The following is a 20,775-nucleotide window of genomic DNA, read 5'->3' on the forward strand; positions in this document are numbered from 1 at the left end:
CCCGAGAGAAATGGCTGTTTGTTCAAGAAAGCAGGGTTTTGTTTTAAAGCCTTGCATTTTCACAGCCGAGTGAGAGGAGAGTCTCTGCAAAATACCTTCCCTGTAGCCACAGTGGGTTGTGCCTTGGGGCAATATTACTGGAATTTTTATAGATATCAGGACTGTTGCCTAAAGGGCTGTTTATTTGTGAGTCAAACTGGATAAAAATGTTTTGGGGCAAATGTTCTGGAAGAGTAATTTTACCTGTGTAAATGTAACCTTGTGTGTTGAAGTAAAATCTCCAAAAGTGTGACAGGAATTTGTGAATCATGATTTCAGCACACATATCTTATCATAGTAAAATTGAAATTGAAAAGTGTTGTGATAGCTTGCTAAGTTTCCCTTTGGGATTTGGTTAGCATGGCAATTATCACCTGCAAAATGATGATTTTCATTGAAATGATCAGATATTGACCTTAGTTTGGATAGGCTGCCCATTTATTTTTTGCGAGAGGTGCCCTTTTAAGAGGATGCTTGTAGATCCTTTGTTGGATTTTCTTTGTAGAAGATACAGATAATGAAGTTTGAAGTTGAAGTTTATTTATTAGTGTCACAAGTAGGCTTACATTAACACTGCAATAAAGTTACTGTGAAAATCCCCTAGTTGCTACACTCCAGCACCTGTTCGGGTACACTGAGGGAGAATTTAGCATGGCCAACGTACTTACCAAGAACGTCTTTTGGACTGTGGAAGGGAACCAGAGCACCTGGAGGAAAGTCATACAGACACAGGGAGAACATGCAGACTCTGCACAGACAGTGACCCAAGCCAGGAATTGAACCCGAGTTCCTGGTGCTGTGAGGCAGCAGTGCTAACCATTGTGCCATTGTGTCACCCGGTGGACAAAAGATAACCCCCAGAACTTAATGGCATTTTGATTTGCGTTTTTTTTTCACTAAAACGGTTGATGGAGGTTTCATTGCGATATTGTTTATTTTCCTTCTAATTCTACTGCTTTTATGAAGAAGAATAAAAATGAGTGAAGGGTAGAAGTTTTGACACAACGAGGAATGATTTGAAATGGTATCGGAAAGATTATAACTGAGGATTTCTCTTTCTGTGCCCACTAGCTTGCAATTTTTCATCATTTAAAGTTCAACGGGTGGAAAACCACAAACTGATCATAGAATCCCTACAGTGCAGATGGAGGCCATTCGACCATTGAGCCTGCACTGACAACAATCGCACCCAGGCCTTAACCCCGTAACTCTACGTATTTACCCTGCTAATCCCCCTGACGCTAAGAGGCAATTTGATGAACGCAGGCACAAAAAGCCTTGGTCCCTTTATCATTTAGAAAGTAGCAGCTAATTTCTTTTCTCTCAGTAGCTTTGTCAGTGCATTTTCACATATTCAAAGAAGAATTAGGAAATTGTTGCAAATTTAATAGGACGACTGCCAAAACATAACATTGACTGGAAATATATGATTTAATTTGGGAATGCTGGAATTCTCAAACAAAATCGAAACCCAAAGAGACCTCTGAATTTATTTGCAAATAACTTATCTTTGATGCATTTAGTTATTACTATAAAAAGAACTGGACTTTATTTATTCAGGGAGCGATATATTTTGAGCCGCCTACATATCTAGCACTAGTTTTACAATCTATCAAAACTTTCCCTGTCATCTTTGCAATTTGCACATAGCTACTGATTCTGGCTATTCTCTCCATCATGTTTTTGAAAATAAATAAAATTACTTATTATTTGATAAACTACTCATGGGACACGAACCCTGGTCTGGTTTGTATGCTTCTACAGCGACCTGTGATGGAGACATCCCAGGGTGATTCTCCCAGACCACTACGCTGTTTGAGTAGTGGCAAGCTGGGAGCTATCAGCGGCGGCCGTTTTGCGGGCTTCCAGGTGGGCGCCCTGGCCTCCGCGCATCTACGAGACTAAGATATTTCACGTAATCAGTTCTGCACTGGAAATTGGTGCAGAGATGATTATCATATGGAAATCTCTATTTCCATATGATAATATGGGCCTGGGGTTACATTCTCCGGGCCTGCTAGCACCTCTTCCCCCCGCCATGAGTTGTTCCATCCAGCAGGATTTACTACTACTTGCCAATGACAGGGAATAGGCGGCCCGACCCCGCGGAAGGAAAGAGAGGCCATTGAGGGGGGTGCCCCTTGGACAATGCCAGCCTGGCCGAGTCAGCCTGGCACCCTAGCACTGCCCAAGGGGCAAACTGGCACTGCCCAAGGGGCACCGTGGTCCTGCCCACCAGCATCGGGCAGTGCCAATGGGGTGGAGCTAGAAGGGGCAGGATTGATTGGGGCTGGGGCCTATTGGGGGGGGGGGTGGAACTCGCTACCATTCTGCCAGAGGATTGGTGGGGGAGGGAGGAAGTGAGGTCAATCGGAGCTGGCCAGCAGGGGGAGGGGGTTTGGGCTGCCGGGGGTGGGGGGATGTCAGGGATGGTCATCGTGGGTTGAGGGGGGTCAGGACTGTCTGGTGGGGGTGGGGACATAAGGCCTGATCCGGGAAGGTCTGGGAGGCCAGCAATCAGGGGGTGGGGGGAATGATAGGCCAGTGACAGGCATTGCGGGGCTGATTAGCGTTCGGGCTGGCCAGCGATCTGGAGGCCAGCAATGCAGGGCCACTGTACATGCACCAATATTTGCTCTGACTGATTGGTGCATGCACAATGGCCCGCTCAGCACTAAGCTGCCGGTCTCTCGGGCAGGAATAAGCCCCACCCCTGATTTTCAGAGTGAATCACGCTAGGGCACTCTGTGATGCACAGAGTGTGGGAAATTCATTCTGGAAATCACACTGAAAAAACCAGTAGGATTTAATCCCATTTTCCCGCATGTTGGGAACTTAGAATTATTTTGGGAGAATCCTGCCCCCTATCCTTGGCAGTACATCTGTACTTCCTACTATTCAACATGGCTTGGTCTTTTAACTGCCACAAAAATCAAATTCGTTGCTTGGTTTTGTGAATGTAAGTGGCATGTGTAGATCACAAAATGTAGGGCATATCTGTGGAGTTAACTATAATTGGGGGAGCTCCAATTCAACTTATTTCAGTTGATACAGATGCAGAGATTTTAACAGCATGTTACTCTTAAATTAATTTGGATTAAAGTAAAATTGAACTGAGAACTTCTGTATCAGGATTGGTGAATTGGAACATAAAAAATGCTAACATTTATATGCAGTATCTGATATGGGGTTGTATGTGGTGTTTAATTGGTGTTTAATGTTAAATACCTGTCGTGTAATATTATGTGCAAAGTTCTCCACTGGATATGTATTTTGTCAGTTGAAATTGACATCCAGCTCTAGTTCAAAAGTGCTAAATTTTAGATTATTCCCAAGAATCAAAGTGTCTTTTCAAATCTGCTTCTTTTGGTAAGTCTATTAGCAAAATAACAGTTATTCTAACCTTCTTGAAAAGGGACTACAGACATAAGTTCCCAAAGTAGCAATCCCTGATAGCTCTCATTTCCAGCTGACATGTCAATTCTGTCTCTCTGTTACTCAAATAGTCTTACGTCTTAAAGAAATGTCCACGCAGTGAGGTTGCTTTCATTCCTATGAATTAACCCATTAGAATCAGATCTTGGGACAATCCTGTTTCTTTAAATTTTGCCATTTTCTGGTAAGCGGACACGAGGGATGGGTGGATCTTCTGCCTGGCCTTCCTATACTAAAAGGATATAGTTCTGAGGATTTCTCAACTACAACAGGAATTCTGTCCTGATGAGACTTCAATGGAACTTTTGCCATCTGAAAGTAGGTATGAGCTTTTTTTAAATATTCATTTGTGGGACATGGGCGTCACTGGCTGGCCAGCATTTATTGCCCATCTCTAGCTGCCCGAGGGTGATTGAGAGTCAACCACATCCCTGTGGTTTTGGAGTCAGATGCAGGCCAGACCTGATGAGGATGGCAGACTTCCTTCCCTAAAGGACATTAGTGAACCAGCTGGGTTTTTCCAATAATCGACAATGGTTTCATGATCATCAGTCGACTCAATTTCAGATTTTTTTTTATTGAATTCAAATTCCATCATCTGCTATGTAGGATTCGAACCCGGGTCCCCAGAACATCAGCCGAGTTAAAAAGCCTCCATTCTTTCACAAACAGAGGTGAGTGTAGGAACATAGGAGCAGGTGTAGGCCTTTCAACCCCTCAAGCCTGCTCCACAACCTAACTAGTTCATGGCTGTCAATGTCTCTCTCTCAATGCCTCTCTCTCAATGCCATCTTCTAGCATTAAACCCATATCCTGGTATTCCCAGAGAGGTTAAGCTGCTTTATTTTACTCGTAACCTGAGTTCCTATTCAAACTGAAAATCTGTTTGCTAGCTCACATTGGGTTTGAGGGAAAAGCTGGGGAATGACTATGAGTTTTAGAGCTGCTGGCAGCACACTCTAACCATCTGGCCACAATCTGGAATGAGGACTACCTCCATTGCCATGGTGGATGGGGCTTCCATGCAGCCAGATTTGAGTTGGTGTGATGGCCGCTCAGAATGTCAGGCACATAGGCTGGAATTTTATGCCCTGCCATTGGTAGGGTTCATTACAAACGGGGGCAGAGATTACAATGGGATGAAACAAAAATTGGACTCTTGACGGCAGAACATGATGGCGGGAACTTGCGGTTCAGACTGGCATGGTGGTGGAATGGCGGGTTGTCATTTCTGCTGAAGGCCGTTGGGAACCTGTTTAGCATATAACTAATCAAATTTAAATGAGCACTGTGGTGGACCTCAGTTGTGCCTTTGTCCTATATGGACCACAAGAGGAGGGGAACCCTAGTGAGCAGTCCAGACAAGGGGAAGATATTTCTTTCGACTCAGAAAGACATTGGAAGGAAATGAAACAGTGTGAGTGGGTGGATTCTCGCACATGGCTCACAAGGGCCTTGGCAGAGTTGGATACCTCCATGCACAGGCAGGGTTCAGAGGGATGGACGCAGCCTTGGTTGCCCCCTTGAAAGTGAGTGGAGTGGGTGAGTGTATATCGGCATTAACACAAACAGCAGCAAGAAAAACCCAGCAGACCTCCGTAAAGTGCAATGAATTACACATTTACAAAGGAATATCAACTATTTATATCATTTGCACACTCGTACTACTGGAGTTAACTTAGAATTTTCATTATCCTTACCCTACCAGTGGATCTATATGCTTCCCTGACATCTGTAGCAGAAGTGAAGGTAGCCTTCTGACCACAATGTCCTGATGTCTCTGAAGACTTTGGTAGTTGTCCTGTGGAGGCCCAAGGCCTGAGAGGACCCCAGTCTTCTTTGGGTCTCCTGCCCTGGGGTAGGTGCATTATCAGTGGTCCCAGAGGCTGGGTTCACAGGCAGAGGGGACTCGGAACACCTGGATGCTCTTGGAGAGTCCTGGGTGGAGGCCCCAGGAGGTCCACCTGATGCTTCTCCTCCCTTTGGGTTCCTGAGTGCCTCTCTTTGGCTCCTTGGGAGAAGGGGCACTTGGAAGAAGGTGGAGGCACCCAATTCCACATTTGCATAGCCACCACACGAGCTCAACCATGGCTACAGCAGTGAAATGCAGGTTTGAGTGCATCTCCGGCAGAAATTGGGTGTTCCGCTGGGCCATGGTCTCCATGGCATCTGCTATCCTCCCCATTGAGACCTCAGTGCACACCCATATTGGTGCCACCACATCAAAGAGCAGCTGGATGGAAACCTCCGCCTCACGTGCCACTTTGTTAAGGGTCTCTGATACCTTTGCCTGATGTTCCCCTGCTTCTTGCTCCATCTTCAGTAATCTTTCCATGACTGCTCCATAAGGTTCATCACTGACTCAGACTTAGAAGGGGCCTCTTCACCAGCATTCCCCTGAATGCTGGAGACCTTGGCTGTCATTGCCTCCTCCTGTTGTGGACACATGTCCGTGAAGTGGCCACCAGAATATAAGGCTCAATCTAAACTAGATCTACGACCCAAAGGCGAATGTCTCTGGGCTGGTGAAGGGTGCAGGAATATAGTGATGGTTCTCGAGGTAAGAATTCAGTGTTCTCATCCTCGTCCAAGATCTTCTGTGTTGGTGTATTTTGTTCGGTATGAAAAGGGGATGTTTGGGTTTTGAAGTGCAACAGTACTACATGTCCAATCTGACTTGCTGTGGTCATGTGACTCAGCCATGAGGCAAACTCTTTGTGGGCTGCCATCTTAGATCAGTTCAATATAGGCTCTCACTCAGGTAGACACTGTTCATATTGTATGAGGGAGCAGATTTTTGGGCATGATCTCTCCCATCTTCCCCCTCCCGCACCTATTGTGTGCTGGCTTCTCCTGCATAAAGATAGACAATGGTTTGTGAGAACTTCTGATATCGGTGCAGATTGCATGCTGCTAATTCTCTGTCTAATGAGTAATCGTGTGAGTTCACAAAGCCTGTCTATCATGGACAAGGCACAAGTTTTGAAGGAACACTGTCCACTTGGCTGGATAGGTATAAATCCAACAGCACTCAGGAATCTGGATATCAAACATGGGTCCCTCCAGCACTGACCCATTGGCAACTGTGAGTGCCATATGAAAGATGCACTGCAGCTAGTTCCCACAGCTACTTCGGCAGCACCCTCTAGACCCATGGGTTCTGACAGCTAGAAAACAAGGACAACAGAGACATGGCATCAGAAGCATCAGCCAGTTGCCCTCTATGTCAACCACCACCGCCCACAAACAACTTGTGCCTTCATTGTGGCTGCATCAGCAAACTGCAATTGCCTCCCTACCAGCTGGCCACATGGACCACAATGGGGCTCTGAGGCATCACCCCAGCACCTTGTGAAGGGCTTTTATGCAAGGACAGTGCAGGTATTGGCCTTGCCATTGATGCCCACATCCCAGTATCCATTCAGTGAGGTGAGTATGGGGAGTAGAGGATTTACTTACTCTGGCAGCACAGATTGGGTCATTCATTCACTTTCTGCACTGCAAGGCGGCCTTCCATTGTACAGATGTGGCATTGGCCACCCTGGCAATCTCCTCCCAAGCAGGTGTGGTGAGACAGGTGGGTCTTCTTCCATCCCTTGGAAACATGACGTCCTTCCAGTCCTCCATGGCCTGCAGTAGAGTCTGCAGTGAGATATCGCTGAAGATGTGGCCAATGCCTCCTGCCTCCTGGATGACAAATCTGCTGCTTCCCGTCTTGCAGAGTCTTTGTGTGATGCATGAATGAATGGGGGAGGCATTCTGCCTCACAGTATCAGGAACTCGGGTTCGTTTCAGACCTTGGGTGATTGTCTGTATGAAGTTTGCACATTCTCCACGTGTCTGCGTGGGTTTCCTCCCACAGTCCAGATTAGGTGGATTGGCCATGCCAAATTGCCCCTTAGTGTCCAAGGTTGTGTAGGTTAGGTAGATTAGCCATGATAAATGCATGGGATTACAGGGATTGGGGGGGAGATCTGGGTAAGATGCTCATTTGGAGAATTGATGCAGACTCGATGGGCCGAATGGCCTATTTCTATGGTTTTAATGCCTCAGTGCCGTTTAAATATGGCACCCGGATATGATGGTGGGGCACATGACTTTCTACCCGCCCTGCCACGCGATTTGGCGTCAAAGTTAATGAGCGTGACGACAAGCGATTTGGCGAGTTTACCCATTACACTCTGTGGTAGGAGTCCCTCCAACTTCCTGCCTCCCCCCGCACTGAGACCCAAAGCATTAGTGTTTAGTACTATTGCGATGGGGTGCTGCAAGGAGGGCGCTGGAGGGGGTGGGAAGTTCCTTCCAGTTTATCAGCACTGGAAATAATTCCGCGTATCGGTTGCCAATGGGGGAATTATTCTGGGATTCAGCAACCCAAGGGAACAACGCCTGAATTTCAAGAAGGATTGTCCTGTGGATCAGTAAGATTGCGGCAGAGAAGCTTGGTTTTTGGCAGAACCGAGGCATACAACATGGAGTTTTCCTGCCTGGGGTATTCTAGGGGTCTGTCAACAGCAGCTGGGCAGTAGGAAGAGGAAGCAATCAGACAGCACACGGGAAGGTGTGGGTGGAGTGGGGTGAAGGTGGTTGTCAGGGCCAGCAGATCTGATTTATAAGTTTCTCTATACACACTGACTTCATTATTTTGCAATTGTCTTCTGGAAAAATGGTGTTGTGGAGAGGGTGTGCGTAGTGGAATCTTAATACTCCTCATCCTGAGGTTGGCAATAACTCTTGGTCCATTCTGGGTGGGAAGTGGATTGGCATCAGGTTAATGAGGCATGGGAGTTAAAATTGCCATGGCTTCATACTGCTGCGCCCAAACAGAAACTGACCCAATACCTCCTCAAATCCGCATTCTCTCCATTTTCCTTAGGTTAACATATATTATTGCCCCATAAACAAATGTACAGGACTCACATTTTGGTCTCTTCCAATGGTGAACAAAAATAAAGGGTGGCATGGTGGCACAGTGGTTAGCACTGCTGCCTCATAGCGCCCCTGGGTGACTGTCTGTGTGGGGTTTGCCTGTTCTCCCCATGCTACGGGTGCTCTGGTTTCCTTCCAAGTTCCAAAGATGTGCGGGTTAGGTTGATTGGCCATGGTAAGTTGCCCCTGAGTGTCGGGGGATTGGCAGGGGAAATACATGGGATTACAAGGATAGGGCCTGGGGCGATTATAGAATTACAGAATCCCTATAGCACATGAGGAGGCCATTTGGCCCATCGAGACTGTACTGACAACAATCTCACCCAGGCCTTACTCCCGTAACCCTCATTTACCCTGCTAATCTCCCTAACACTAGGGTCAATTTCGCATGGCCAATCAATCTAACGCGCACATCTTTGGACTGTGGGAGGAAACCGGAGCATCCGGAGGAAACCCACGGAGACATGGGGAGAAAGTGCAAACTTCACACAGATAGTGACCCCCTGGGCTGGAATTGAACCCGGGTCCCTGTCGCTGTGAGGCAGCAGTGCTAACCACTGCTTCACCGTGCCGATTGTTGTCAGTGCAGGCTTGATGGGCCGAATGGTCTCCTTCTGCACTGTAGGGATTCTATGATTCTATATGATTGCTTCAATAAAATGTACTTTATTTTCAAACAGCAATATTCACTCAGCAATTTTTTTGCATATCTTGGAAAGTGATAGATACAACAGAAAACCTGGGGAGAACAAAGAATTGGTGTCTGTCATTATCAGGTTAATACATGAAGAGAATATCTTCCACAGCTCCAGCACTATTCCAGCTGACAACAAATAATTAGCAATCTATCAGCAGGGTGGCAAAGTGGTTAGCACTGCTGCTTCACAGGGCCAGGGACCCAGTTCAATTCCAGCCTTGGGTTTGGAGTTTGCACGTTCTCCCCATATCTGTGTGGGCTTCTTCCCACAGTCCAAAGATGTGTAGGTCAGGTGGATTGGCCATGCTAAATTGCCCCTTAGTGCCCCTTAGGGAGATTAGCAGGGTTAATATGTGGGGTTATGGGGACAGCGCCTGGGTAAGATGCTCTGTTGGAGAATTCGTGCAGACGCGATGGACCAACTGGCCTCCTTCTGCATTGTATTTATGGTTCTAAGCAGCTGGATAAACAAATCTTATATAAAAGCGAATAAGTGCAAACATTTGGACAGTATTTCTTCTTGTTTTCTGCAGAATCACTTTTGTTGAAAGGTTTAATTGAAAACCTACACGAATTTATCAGTCAGTTTTTAACAAATAATTTTCCAAAACACAGCAACTTAAGTACTGTATGGACAGAGAAACAATTTGACCCCTCGACGAAGAAAAATGAATACTAATTTATAACCATTGCATGAACGCACACTCACACACACTCTCTCTCACACACACAGAAACTCATACACTCTCTCACACATTTACACACACTCACGCAGATTCTCTCACACATTCACGTGCACTCTCACACACACACACACACACGCACACAGTATTGCTGGCGAACAATAAAACTTCAAGGATAGATTCTTTCGGCTGAGTGTTATAGATGGCGGTGGCTCTGACAGCGGGCCAGAAAGCCATGGCAACAATGGCTCGGCAGTTTCCGAGGGCCTGACCTGATTTTGTGCCTATCACCAATCAACTACTGGCATCGGGATTCGCATCCCTTTAAGGATGGAGGCCCCAGCCCCCCAAGAGCCTCCCCCCCCTGGCCTCCAAGAAGCAGCTTTTCAGTCCCAGCCTCCTGGAGAGGTGGCCACTTCTGGAATGTGGATGGCCAGTCTACAGCAGCATCATGGATACCAATCTGGAGCCCAGATAAGTTGGGTCGGGCTTGCTGGGGGCCAATCAAGCTAGCCATGACACGTGGAGGGGAGGAATAGTTAGCGAGGACAGAAATTGTTGGGGATGGCATCTGTGCACCCCAAGGTCCCCGATCAATAAGCCCCTCCACCTCCAATCCCTTAAGTCTGCAGGTAAGCTGACAGCTTTTACTGGGCAGAGGGGCCCTCGCTGCTGATAGAGTGTCAGAGGCAGTGGGAAGAGGCCCTTAAGTGACAGTTAATTGGCCACTTTAGGGCCTCAGTCTTTTGGACAGGAAGCCTATCCTCAACCTTTTCCGCCACTGAGATAATTGCATCATCAGGAAGTCAAAGGGCATTTGAACCCCTGCCTTCCCTCCTGACTTGAGGGTACCACACCTTGAAACCTGCACCTGTGGGCCAGATTAAATTCCACCCTCTGAGCCTCAACTGCACTTCAGAGCGAGTGATTTTCTGATGCATGCATATAGCATAGGGCAAGGACACAAAAAAATCTATCCTAGAAAAAAAAACTTCTTTCAAATCACTTAATAATCTCATCTACGAAGCTTCAATTTTTAAAGTCTATCTTTGTATATGGAATTCCTCAGACAGCAGGCTAGTGAATCTGTGCTATAACCTCTCTGCTGGTTCAACATTCATCTTATCATGTGGAGCTCCATTAAAACACACAATATTCTAACTGTGATCTTACTAAGGTATTATGTAGATTTGTGATTGCATCTTAACTTTTATATTCTATACGTTGTGCCATAAAACTCGAAATTCCATTCGATTTTTTACGGTTGTATCCACTTGAGGTGCTGTTAGTAAGATCTCGCAAACCAAAGTTCCCAATTCCCTCAGTCTTCCCCAACAACCAGCCTTCCCCTATTCAAAATATTATCTTTTTTAACTAGTGTACCATCTCACATTTACGAACATTTAATTCCAGCTACCACCGTTTTACCCAGTCCCCCACCTTATCCCAATTTCCTTGCGGTTTCATTTGGTCTTGTGAATTATTTTCTGCCTCCCATAAATTGAACCATACTTTTTCTAGCCTTATGTCCAAATCATTGATGTACACAGTCCCAGAACAGAATCCTTCCCATAGGGCACCTGTACCCATTTACAACTGCTGAGAAACTGTCCTTAACTTATACTTTCTGTTTACTTTCTTCTAAACTTTTCCAAAAAAATCCAATTTGCTGCCCTCCCCCAATTTTATATCCTTTAATTTTCCTTAATAATATCCTGCGTTGAACCTTGGCAAAGGCTGAAAGATCATGTACTCCACACCCACTACATTTCCCCATCCACCCTATTTGTCACTTCTTCATAAGAAATCCATCAAGTTTGTCGAGCATTTTGTTTTTATCTTTCTCCACATATTTAGTCATTGTTTAATACGCATTGCTGGCTATTTGCAAGTGTAACATGAGTCAAACCCATAGGATGGATTAATCTTGTGGAGGCAATGGGGGTTCCAAGTGACAGCAGGCAAGACTCCGACGTCGCCCCTTTTTGGGATGGCCCATCTTATCCTGTATCATTCAGGTACTTAACAGGCTAGCGGCAGGCCTCCCCCCCTCCCCCCCACCCCATCCGCCAGGATCAAGAACCCTGGGGGAAGAGGCCTGATCTGTTGAGGCAACCAGCCAGCTCTTCCAGATTCAGCAGCGCCACAGGGGGGGTAGTGGATGCTGCTGGAACTACATCCACCCAAGACCTCGGATTCAGAGGGGATTCAGGTCACAGGTGAATGATGGCGGAAAAGGGGTCTCAAGGAAAGAGGGTTGACAGTAATGGGTGAGGGACAACTCTCACCCTTCTTCTGGTACCTCAAGCAGGTAATGAGTGCCTTTGAATGAGGGAACCCCCCATCCAATACCTATCCCCCCAACCCCACCACCACCGCTGGTGGGCAGGAAGGTGTCCACCTGCCTTCCTGACCCCAACTGAATTAAGATAGAGGTAAGAAGTTGGTGGAGTCCACATCCACCATCCTCCTGTCCAATTAAATGACCCTGCCACCAAATTTACCATGGGATAGGACGTAAAATCCGATCCATAGATTTTTACTCTAACCTGCTGACTTGTGTCAAATGTTTGAAGATTCCCAGGCACTGCCAATGGTTAGGACAACATTGCAGAACAATACAAGGCTTGGTGGGCTATTTTGACAAAAGGTTGTTTTAAATGTTTATCATTGATCATGATGTTGTTACTCTTTGCCCATAGAAAAGTTAAAAGTTAAAGTTTACTTTGGTGGAAAAACACTTCATAAAGATAGCCGTCTTCTCTTGAAGCCAGTCAATCATATTGAGCTGCGGTTTCGTGCACACCTCGGGATCAACTGCAACCTCACCCAAGTGGTTGTTTTTAATACCTGAGTCTGGATAATGAGTGATTCCAAGGTGAGGTTATCGCAGTCAAGCCTCATTGATGTGCACTTAGAACATAGAACAGTACAGCACAGAACAGGCCCTTCGGCCCACGATGTTGTGCCGAGCTTTATCTGAAACCAAGATCAAGCTATCCCACTCCCTATCATCCTGGTGTGCTCCATGTGCCTATCCAATAACCGCTTAAATGTTCCTAAAGTGACTGACTCCACTATCACTGCAGGCAGTCCATTCCACACCCCAACCACTCTCTGCGTAAAGAACCTACCTCTGATATCCTTCCTATATCTCCCACCATGAACCCTATAGTTATGCCCCCTTGTAATAGCTCCATCCACCCGAGGAAATAGTCTTTGAACGTTCACTCTATCTATCCCCTTCATCATTTTATAAACCTCTATTAAGTCTCCCCTCAGCCTCCTCCACTCCAAAGAGAACAGCCCTAGCTCCCTCAACCTTTCCTCATAAGACCTACCCTCCAAACCAGGCAGCATCCTGGTTAGTCACAAGTAAGGCTTACATTAACACTGCAATGAAGTTACTGTGAAATTCCCCTTTGAATGACATTGTGTCGAATCATATCACAATAAGAAAATGACTTTTATATATGTCTTCCCTGTATAAATAACACTTCAATGAATAGCATCATTTTAGAAAGAATTTGAAGCAATTGTCCATAATTACACCTACAAAGATGTTAACTTTTCACACAATCTCTGATTAATCAGAGGAGACTTTAGGTTTACTAGATAAAAATGCCAATCAGCTTTTAATTGTTGGACTGCAGTTTGGTATATAAAACAACTTTGTCTTACTAAATCATTGCTCTCAACTTGATCAGTATTCCATGAAGGGGCCTTGCAAATGTGATTATTTCAATATGTGTTGCTGGAAAGCACCTAAAGCATATCTCCGAGTAAATACTATTTACAGTTGTAACAGCTAGAATTATGATTGAAGTGAAGACCAGTGTTATTTTTTATTTTTAAGGTGACTGGTTCAACTGGTAAGTCTTCAGAAAATTACCCATGTTGTAATCATTTATTCGAGCTTTGTATGTTTTGCAACAAAACTTATGCAATATCTTCTGTTTACGAAAATTAAAAGGATTGTGGGGTACTGGTTATGACAAGTAAATTTGAGAAACCAGAGTCCACATCACATTTGTTCAGTAGTAACCAATAGGGTTCATTAGTTACAAAGAGAGTGATTTGGAAGCCCTGGTACATGAAGCAGATACAGTTAATCTGTAAGGTATTGAAAGCAAATCACGGGCGAGATTCTCCAACCAATCAAGCCAGCAGGATTCTCCTGTTGCACTGCAACGAATGGTGATTTGGCTAAGTGCCAAATTCTCCGTCCTTGCTGTCAGCGGCAGTGGGGCATGAACGGCCGGAGAATTCGGCCCGTATTGTTATAATCCAGGTCAGAAACTCCAAGATGTTTTATGAAGTTAGCCTGGACCATAAATTTTGTACTTTGAATTTGGCACAGGTAAGCATAAGATGTTTCATCCCAGGTATGATTCAAGTGATCCACCAGGGAGCTTTTATCAAACAAAGTTTATTTAAGAATGCAGTTAACATAAAATAAAACAATTTATCAATGACTTTTACCAATTACAAACAAGAAAAAAACAACGATGATATTGTTGAAACCTTAACAACTCAGAACACTGTTCCAGCACAAGTACCTTACAAACATTCTAGGTTTAGCACAGAAAATAAATATGCTCACGTGATGCTATATTTTGCAGCTTTCCAACCCCTGCTGGGGATTACTCCTTTGGATGCTAAGTTGAAAACAGAGAGACAGAGACACTATTTGCCTACAGCTTCTAACCAGCCAACAGAATTTCCAATATCAGGGAGAGAGACAAAAACATTGCATCGAGCCTGCAGTCCAAATAGCTTCTGCCAAACTGAAACTAAAAGACCTTTTGGATTTCTCCTGGAAAAATAACTATCCAAAGGCATCTGATCTGCCAAATAATCACAAATCGACAATTCAAAAAGGCTCATAAACTCCAGAACACTGCATTAGGCCCAGGTTAAAAATAAACAAAAGGCCCATTAAATGGCTTTATCAACAATAAAAGCACATTGACTCAGACAGTTCAGTGCCAAAATCAAAAAAAAAAACAGGCCTGCTTATAACTGCAGAGAACATGCTTAAAATAAATTTCTTAAAGGCACAGTAGTGTTACAATATGTTGGCATGTATTGCAAGGGGGTAGCATATAAGAGCAAGGAAGGTTCTCTGTAAATATATAGGGCTATGGTGAGATCACATCTGGAGTACTGTGTACCGCTTTGGTCCCATTACCTAAGAAAGGATATATTTTTCTTGTAGGGCATGCCACAAAGATTGGTTGCTGGCATTAAAGGGCTATGAGGACAGATTAATAGAATGTATCGAATTTCTCTGGATTTTAGAAGAACAAAAGGTGATCTCATTAAAAGTATGAGGGCCTGACAGGTTAGATGTTGATTGGCTGCTGCCCCTGGTTGAAGAGTTTAAAATTTGTGTTCATGGGGTGGATTTTGCTGAGACTATCAAACTCCTACATCAGGTCCATTTCCAGTTCTTCAGCCTGCTGGAGGTCAGAGTGCGACACATGTCAGCCTTTTGATGGAGGTGACTAAACAGTGGGACACCTCCATTCTATACGCCTAATTATGTATAACCAGGAGATAAGAGCTGGAAGTGACATGTCCCATTCAAAGGGCAACACATCAGCCCGAGAGTGTCAGCCCCGAGTGAACAGATTTTCACAGCATTAGAAAGGGCTGTTTTAAGTGGTAGGACGGTCCCTACTTCAGCAATACCCCCCTGAAGGTCATGCCAGAGGTAGTGAAAGCCAGGTGGAACATTTTCTTTCAGGAGAATGGCAGGACGAGGCCTGCCAGGCAAACAAAGGATAGATGGCTGACAGTCGTCAAAGATGGTCAGAGTAACTGGAATGTGGTTAGAGTACCGGAAGCATTTCAATGACCTTCTGAGGCATCGCAAGGTGAGTAACATGCAAACCCAATGTACTCAAACCCAAGCGGTACATAGTACTCCAGATGTGATCTCAACATAGCCCTATATATTTGCAGCAAATATTATGCAGGATAGTTGCAGAGTCCTATCTGACAATAATTTTCACCTCTGAGTTTCACAAGTACATTTAGCCATGAGGATCTTAAAGGGACAGCATTCACCTGAGCAGGAGTGCTTCAAGGCAGCCAGTGTGTAGGAACAACGAGGAGGTGTGGGTCCAGTGTCAACCCTCAACCAAAGGAAGGGAGCAAAGTTGTGTAATGTTTGTGAGGAGGTTGATGTGAGCCCAGATCAGTGCAATGCCAAGATCACCACATCCAACTGTGATGGTCCAGCGATGGTGAACTGTAGCTGAACTTTTCATCTTTAAATTGCAAGAGAAAGAAGAAAAGACAAAAAAAAACTGCACACCCAAAGGAGAGCTACAACCAGAGGAACAAGTTGCAGCCACAAAGGGAAAGCAGACAGCGATAGGAAGAGGAAGAAAGCAAATTCTTGTGAGGAAAAGAAGAAAATCACTCTCTGGGAAGTTCAGTTTTTCTGTTTTGCAGAAAAGGTAGGAGCTCTTGGAGGCAATGTGTGGGCCTGTTAATAAAAAAGGTTAAAACCTGGGAGGTTGTGTGAATAACTTGGATATGCTAAAGAGCTAGGTGTTTCCCGAGCAGTGACCCAACCACGAATTGGGACATTATTAGTTGGTTGAAAAGAAACTGGGAAGCTACACCATCATGAGGGAGAGAGCGTTCCTAGAAGTGTGCCTTGCTGATGATAAATGTACTTGTGAAACTCAGATGTGAAAATTATTGTCGGATAGGACTCTGCAACTATCCTGCGTGAATAAAGAACGATGTGGAGATGCCGACGTTGGACTGGGGTAAACACAGTGAGAAGTTTAACAACACCAGGTTAAAGTCCAACAGGTTTATTTGGTAGCAAAAGCCACACAAGCTTTCGGAGCCCCAAGCCCCTTCTTCAGGTGAGTGGGAATTCTGTTCACAAACAGGGCATATAAAGACACAAACTCAATTTACATGAATAATGGTTGTGTATTGTCTCCAGACAGGACAGCTAGTGAAACTCTGCAGGTCCAGGCAGGCTGTGGGGATTGGCTATCAGTTTCTGCTCAGTGACTCTGCGCCGTCGTGTGTCCCACTCGACAATCCGCTCGACAATCACCAGGCAAGACTGTTCTCTTCCTGTTGGGGAGCACTTCAGCGGTCACGGGCATTCGGCCTCTGATATTCAGGTAAGCGTTCTCCAAGGCGGCCTTCACGACACACGACGGTGTGTAAACTGATAGCCAAGTTCCGCACACGAGGACGGCCTCAACCGGGATATTGGGTTCATGTCACACTATTTGTAATCCCCACAGCCTGCCTAGACCTGCAGAGTTTCACTGGCTGTCCTGTCTGGAGACAATACACATCTCTTCAGCCTGTCTCGATGCTCTCTCCACTCACATTGTTTGTATCTTAAAGACTTGATTAGCTGTAAGTATTTGCATTCCAACCATTATTCATGTAAATTGAGTCTGTGTCTTTGTATGCCCTGTTTGTGAACAGAATTCCCACTCACCTGAAGAAGGGGCTGGGGCTCCGAAAGCTTGTGTGGCTTTTGCTACCAAATAAACCTGTTGGACTTTAACCTGGTGTTGTTAAACTTCTTACTGAATAAAGAACAGCATATTTTGAAACTGTGTGGCTACGTAATGTCATATACGCTGAAGGAGAATTCTTGTGGTTGTGTAAGATGTATTTTTGTTGTATTGACTACTTAAAGTGAAATTTTCCTTTTTATTTGAGGTATCATTTGCCTGTTGCAATGTTTAATTTGTGTTGGCTCTGAGACGTATTAAAGTGATAGCCATAAGAAGTGGAACCTTGTTGGGAATTTCTTCTTTTGAGGTAAAATTGATTATTTAGGTTTATGGTTTTCCCAAAGGAATCGTAGCAAAATTTGTCTATAAAAGCTGGTTTGTATCCATCGAGAAAGCTTTGCAAACATTCTTTTCAATAAATGCATCTGAGGCAACAATAATGTAAGGCAGACAAAGCAATTAATTTACACATGATACCGTAATCTTCTAGCATGCATGAGGTACAATTTAATGTGAGCAGCCTGCAAATTAGGTGCACTGACATGGTGACAGTTTCCATATAGGACCATCATCTAAAGTTCAAGATAACTCTGCTATGGTGGATGAAGGACAAAAGATTGCATTCCCATTGTGCACCATCTTCCAGATCCGAAGGAGCACATTAAAGTGCTCAGAGTTGGCCAGTCAAAATCAGAGTTTTATGGCAGCGGTTTTGCCTGGACGATGCGAACAATTAAAAGATGGACAGGCCTTGAAGAATAATGCAAAGTTGTCTGTTGAAAGCATATTTCATCCCAATCAACATGTAAAAGTACAATTATCCATAACCAAAGCTTGCTTCACAGCTGTAAAGTTCAGCTGTAATGATCCCTGCACATTGCACTTGCACATCAATTATGATAATCATAATCACGGTCGTTAAGCCGAATGTTCATTACTGTCAGGATGCCACTGACAGCAGTTTCAATCATCAGTTGCAATGGGCAAACAGTCACAGTTGCACCCATGTTTCTGCACCAGGGTTTTGCAACATTAAATCCATGATCTGTTCTACTTCCCACTCTATTTTACAACTATTGAGGAAGAAAAGTTGACTTTATGTTCTACATAATGTAAGATAGTTTCCTACTGATTTGTTTTAATGATCTTTCCTTCGTGAGTGATTAATTGAAATCTTTAAACCTGCGCTACCCTGCTATTACTTTTTAACATTTTTAGGGTTTAATATGAAAATTTGCTGATGATACAGTATCGCCTTTGAGACACAATCATTTTAAGAACTTTGCAATTTTGGTGAGGTAACCACACTATGACTGCAGATTTATTTATTGATGTCACTGCCCTCTGCACTTTAATTCCAGGTCTAGATATTCAGAGCCAAAGCTGGAAGCAAAGAGGTGAAGTTAGCAGCAGCAATAAATAAAATCTGTAGAAATACAATTTGACTTAACTATTCTAAAAAGAATCATCTTCGAAACATGAGAATAATATGTAGCTTGAGATGCTGCAAATTGAATTAGTCACTTGTCATATTAAGGGTTTAAATACAACAAATTCAATGGTTTTAGTGCACAACTGACTAACTTGTAACATTCATGTTTTCATGTGCGTGGACCCCACGTACCCTGAAAATTCTCTCTTCCACCTTCTTCCGTCGTGAAAAAGATACAAAAGTCTGAGGTCACGTAACAACCGACTCAAGAACAGCTTCTTCTCTGTTGCTGCCATCAGATTTTTGAATGGACCTACCTTGCATTAAGTTGATCTTTCTCTACACCCTAGCTATGACTGTAACGCTGCATTCCGCGCTTTCTCGTTTCCTTCTCTATGAATGGTATGCTTTGTCTGTATAGCGCGCAATACTTTTCACTGTATACTAATACATATGACAATAATAAATTAATTCAAATTATATAACTTATTTGTATTCACAAATGTATTGTTTCAACATTTTTAAATTTTAATTGTAATAAGTAGGATAATGTTAACAAGATTATACTTGCAGACATGTGAACTAAACAATGATTCTCACAAATTAATTTGAATTACTGAATACATTTATGGAATTTTACCAGCAATAATCAACATTATTATAATTTTTTCTGAATCTTCCATCCACCTCCCCATGTTTATATGTAAATCATTCAGTTGTAAGGTTATGGTGCTTGCTTAATGTAACCACTGGAATAGATTTTACAAGATGCAAAGTATTACTGCAGCTCATTCGTTGTTCTAACCTCTAAAGAATCCAAGCAGCTGCTTATCTGTACGAATATTGTGGATCACAGGTGTAATGGCTTCTGGAATTTGTGAAATAAGGTAGCTTTGGCTCAACTTAAACTGAGTCAGATAAGGTAAAATGATGAGCTGCTTAACAACCATGAGGTTTAGTGGTCAAAGTTGTGTCAAGGTATGCACTTGCATTTGTATTTTGATCTGTGCGTAAGTTTTTAACAAGAAAAGTAGACGCAAATAAACAGGTGAGCAAAGTTGATTTTAAAAAATAACAACTCAAATGGCTTCAAGTACATTCTTGGCAGACATTGGGCACTGAAATACTCATGCAAAATATGCAAGTCCAGTGCTCATTTTTCCCCACACAGAAATGGAAAATTGTCACCCTCGTCATGTTTTCTTGAAATGCTGTTTATCAGGAACTTAAAGGTCTTGGGCAACAAAAGGACATACCTCATCTTTTTGTGCCAATCTTCTAAGGTTTTGTGTTATATGATTCCAATATATGTCATGAATGCTGGTTGAGGATAAATTTAACTGCTTGAGAAATCTCATTCCCGCTAGTAAATAATGACGATGCAGTGACTGAAAGGAACACACGTGCACTTTAATCAGCTGGTATTCCTTTGATATATCGAAAATGAGTATTAAAAAATTAGCTGTAAATTGCACACACAAAATTTGTTTTCTTTCCCTGAGAAGCCATTTTGTCCATTTGTTCCAATCAGGTCACGAATTGATAGATATCATTAGTGTTTATTTCAGATGAAATATTGTCAATCAATAAACTCACCTTCAAGATCTCAGCCTTTCCTTTTTCTCGTGCTTTCAAAGCAATGCATTTTGCAAATTCATAACAATTCTTAATTAAAGCCCTGAATAGATAATAGCACAAAACCATTCACAGATTTTAAAATGTTACATGGGTATACAAACAAACAACAATTTACACTTTTATTGATGATTTTGGATGTTGAGAAACCCATAGGCAGTTCCTGTGAGATTGCTGAGATGCAAGAAACAGCAGCTGTGCTGCGTTATTTTGTTGCTTGCCTACCTTATTCTTGTTTGGCATGTCTTCAGTTGCTCGAAAGTGCTTAGTTCCATAGGCGAGAGGCTCATATTTGGTGGTAGTATGGAGAAGTGGTTCGTAGGTTTTGTACTTATTTGTTTTGCTGAATGGCAGGAATCTAAACAGAATATGTGAAAAAATAAGTTTTGAAAGCATGTAAAACATTCAGAGCTAAAA

General features: G+C 43.7%; 1 protein-coding gene across 3 annotated transcripts in view; it reads right to left on the reverse strand.

Moving 5' to 3' along the window:
* The window catches only part of spata17 (spermatogenesis associated 17), a 301,239-nt gene that overhangs the window by 132,080 nt on the left and 148,384 nt on the right, over positions 1–20,775 (reverse strand). For 2 of the 3 annotated variants that reach the window (XM_078229776.1, XM_078229779.1), the window contains exon 9: positions 20,584–20,716. In XM_078229776.1, coding sequence (XP_078085902.1) covers positions 20,584–20,716 — 133 coding nt within the window. Of the gene's footprint in view, positions 1–19,215; positions 20,717–20,775 lie in introns of those variants that run through there. The other variant, XM_078229778.1, reaches the window with a different exon arrangement.

Source organism: Mustelus asterias, chromosome 15 (assembly GCF_964213995.1).
Source record: "Mustelus asterias chromosome 15, sMusAst1.hap1.1, whole genome shotgun sequence".
In the NCBI taxonomy this organism is placed as follows: domain Eukaryota; kingdom Metazoa; phylum Chordata; class Chondrichthyes; order Carcharhiniformes; family Triakidae; genus Mustelus; species Mustelus asterias.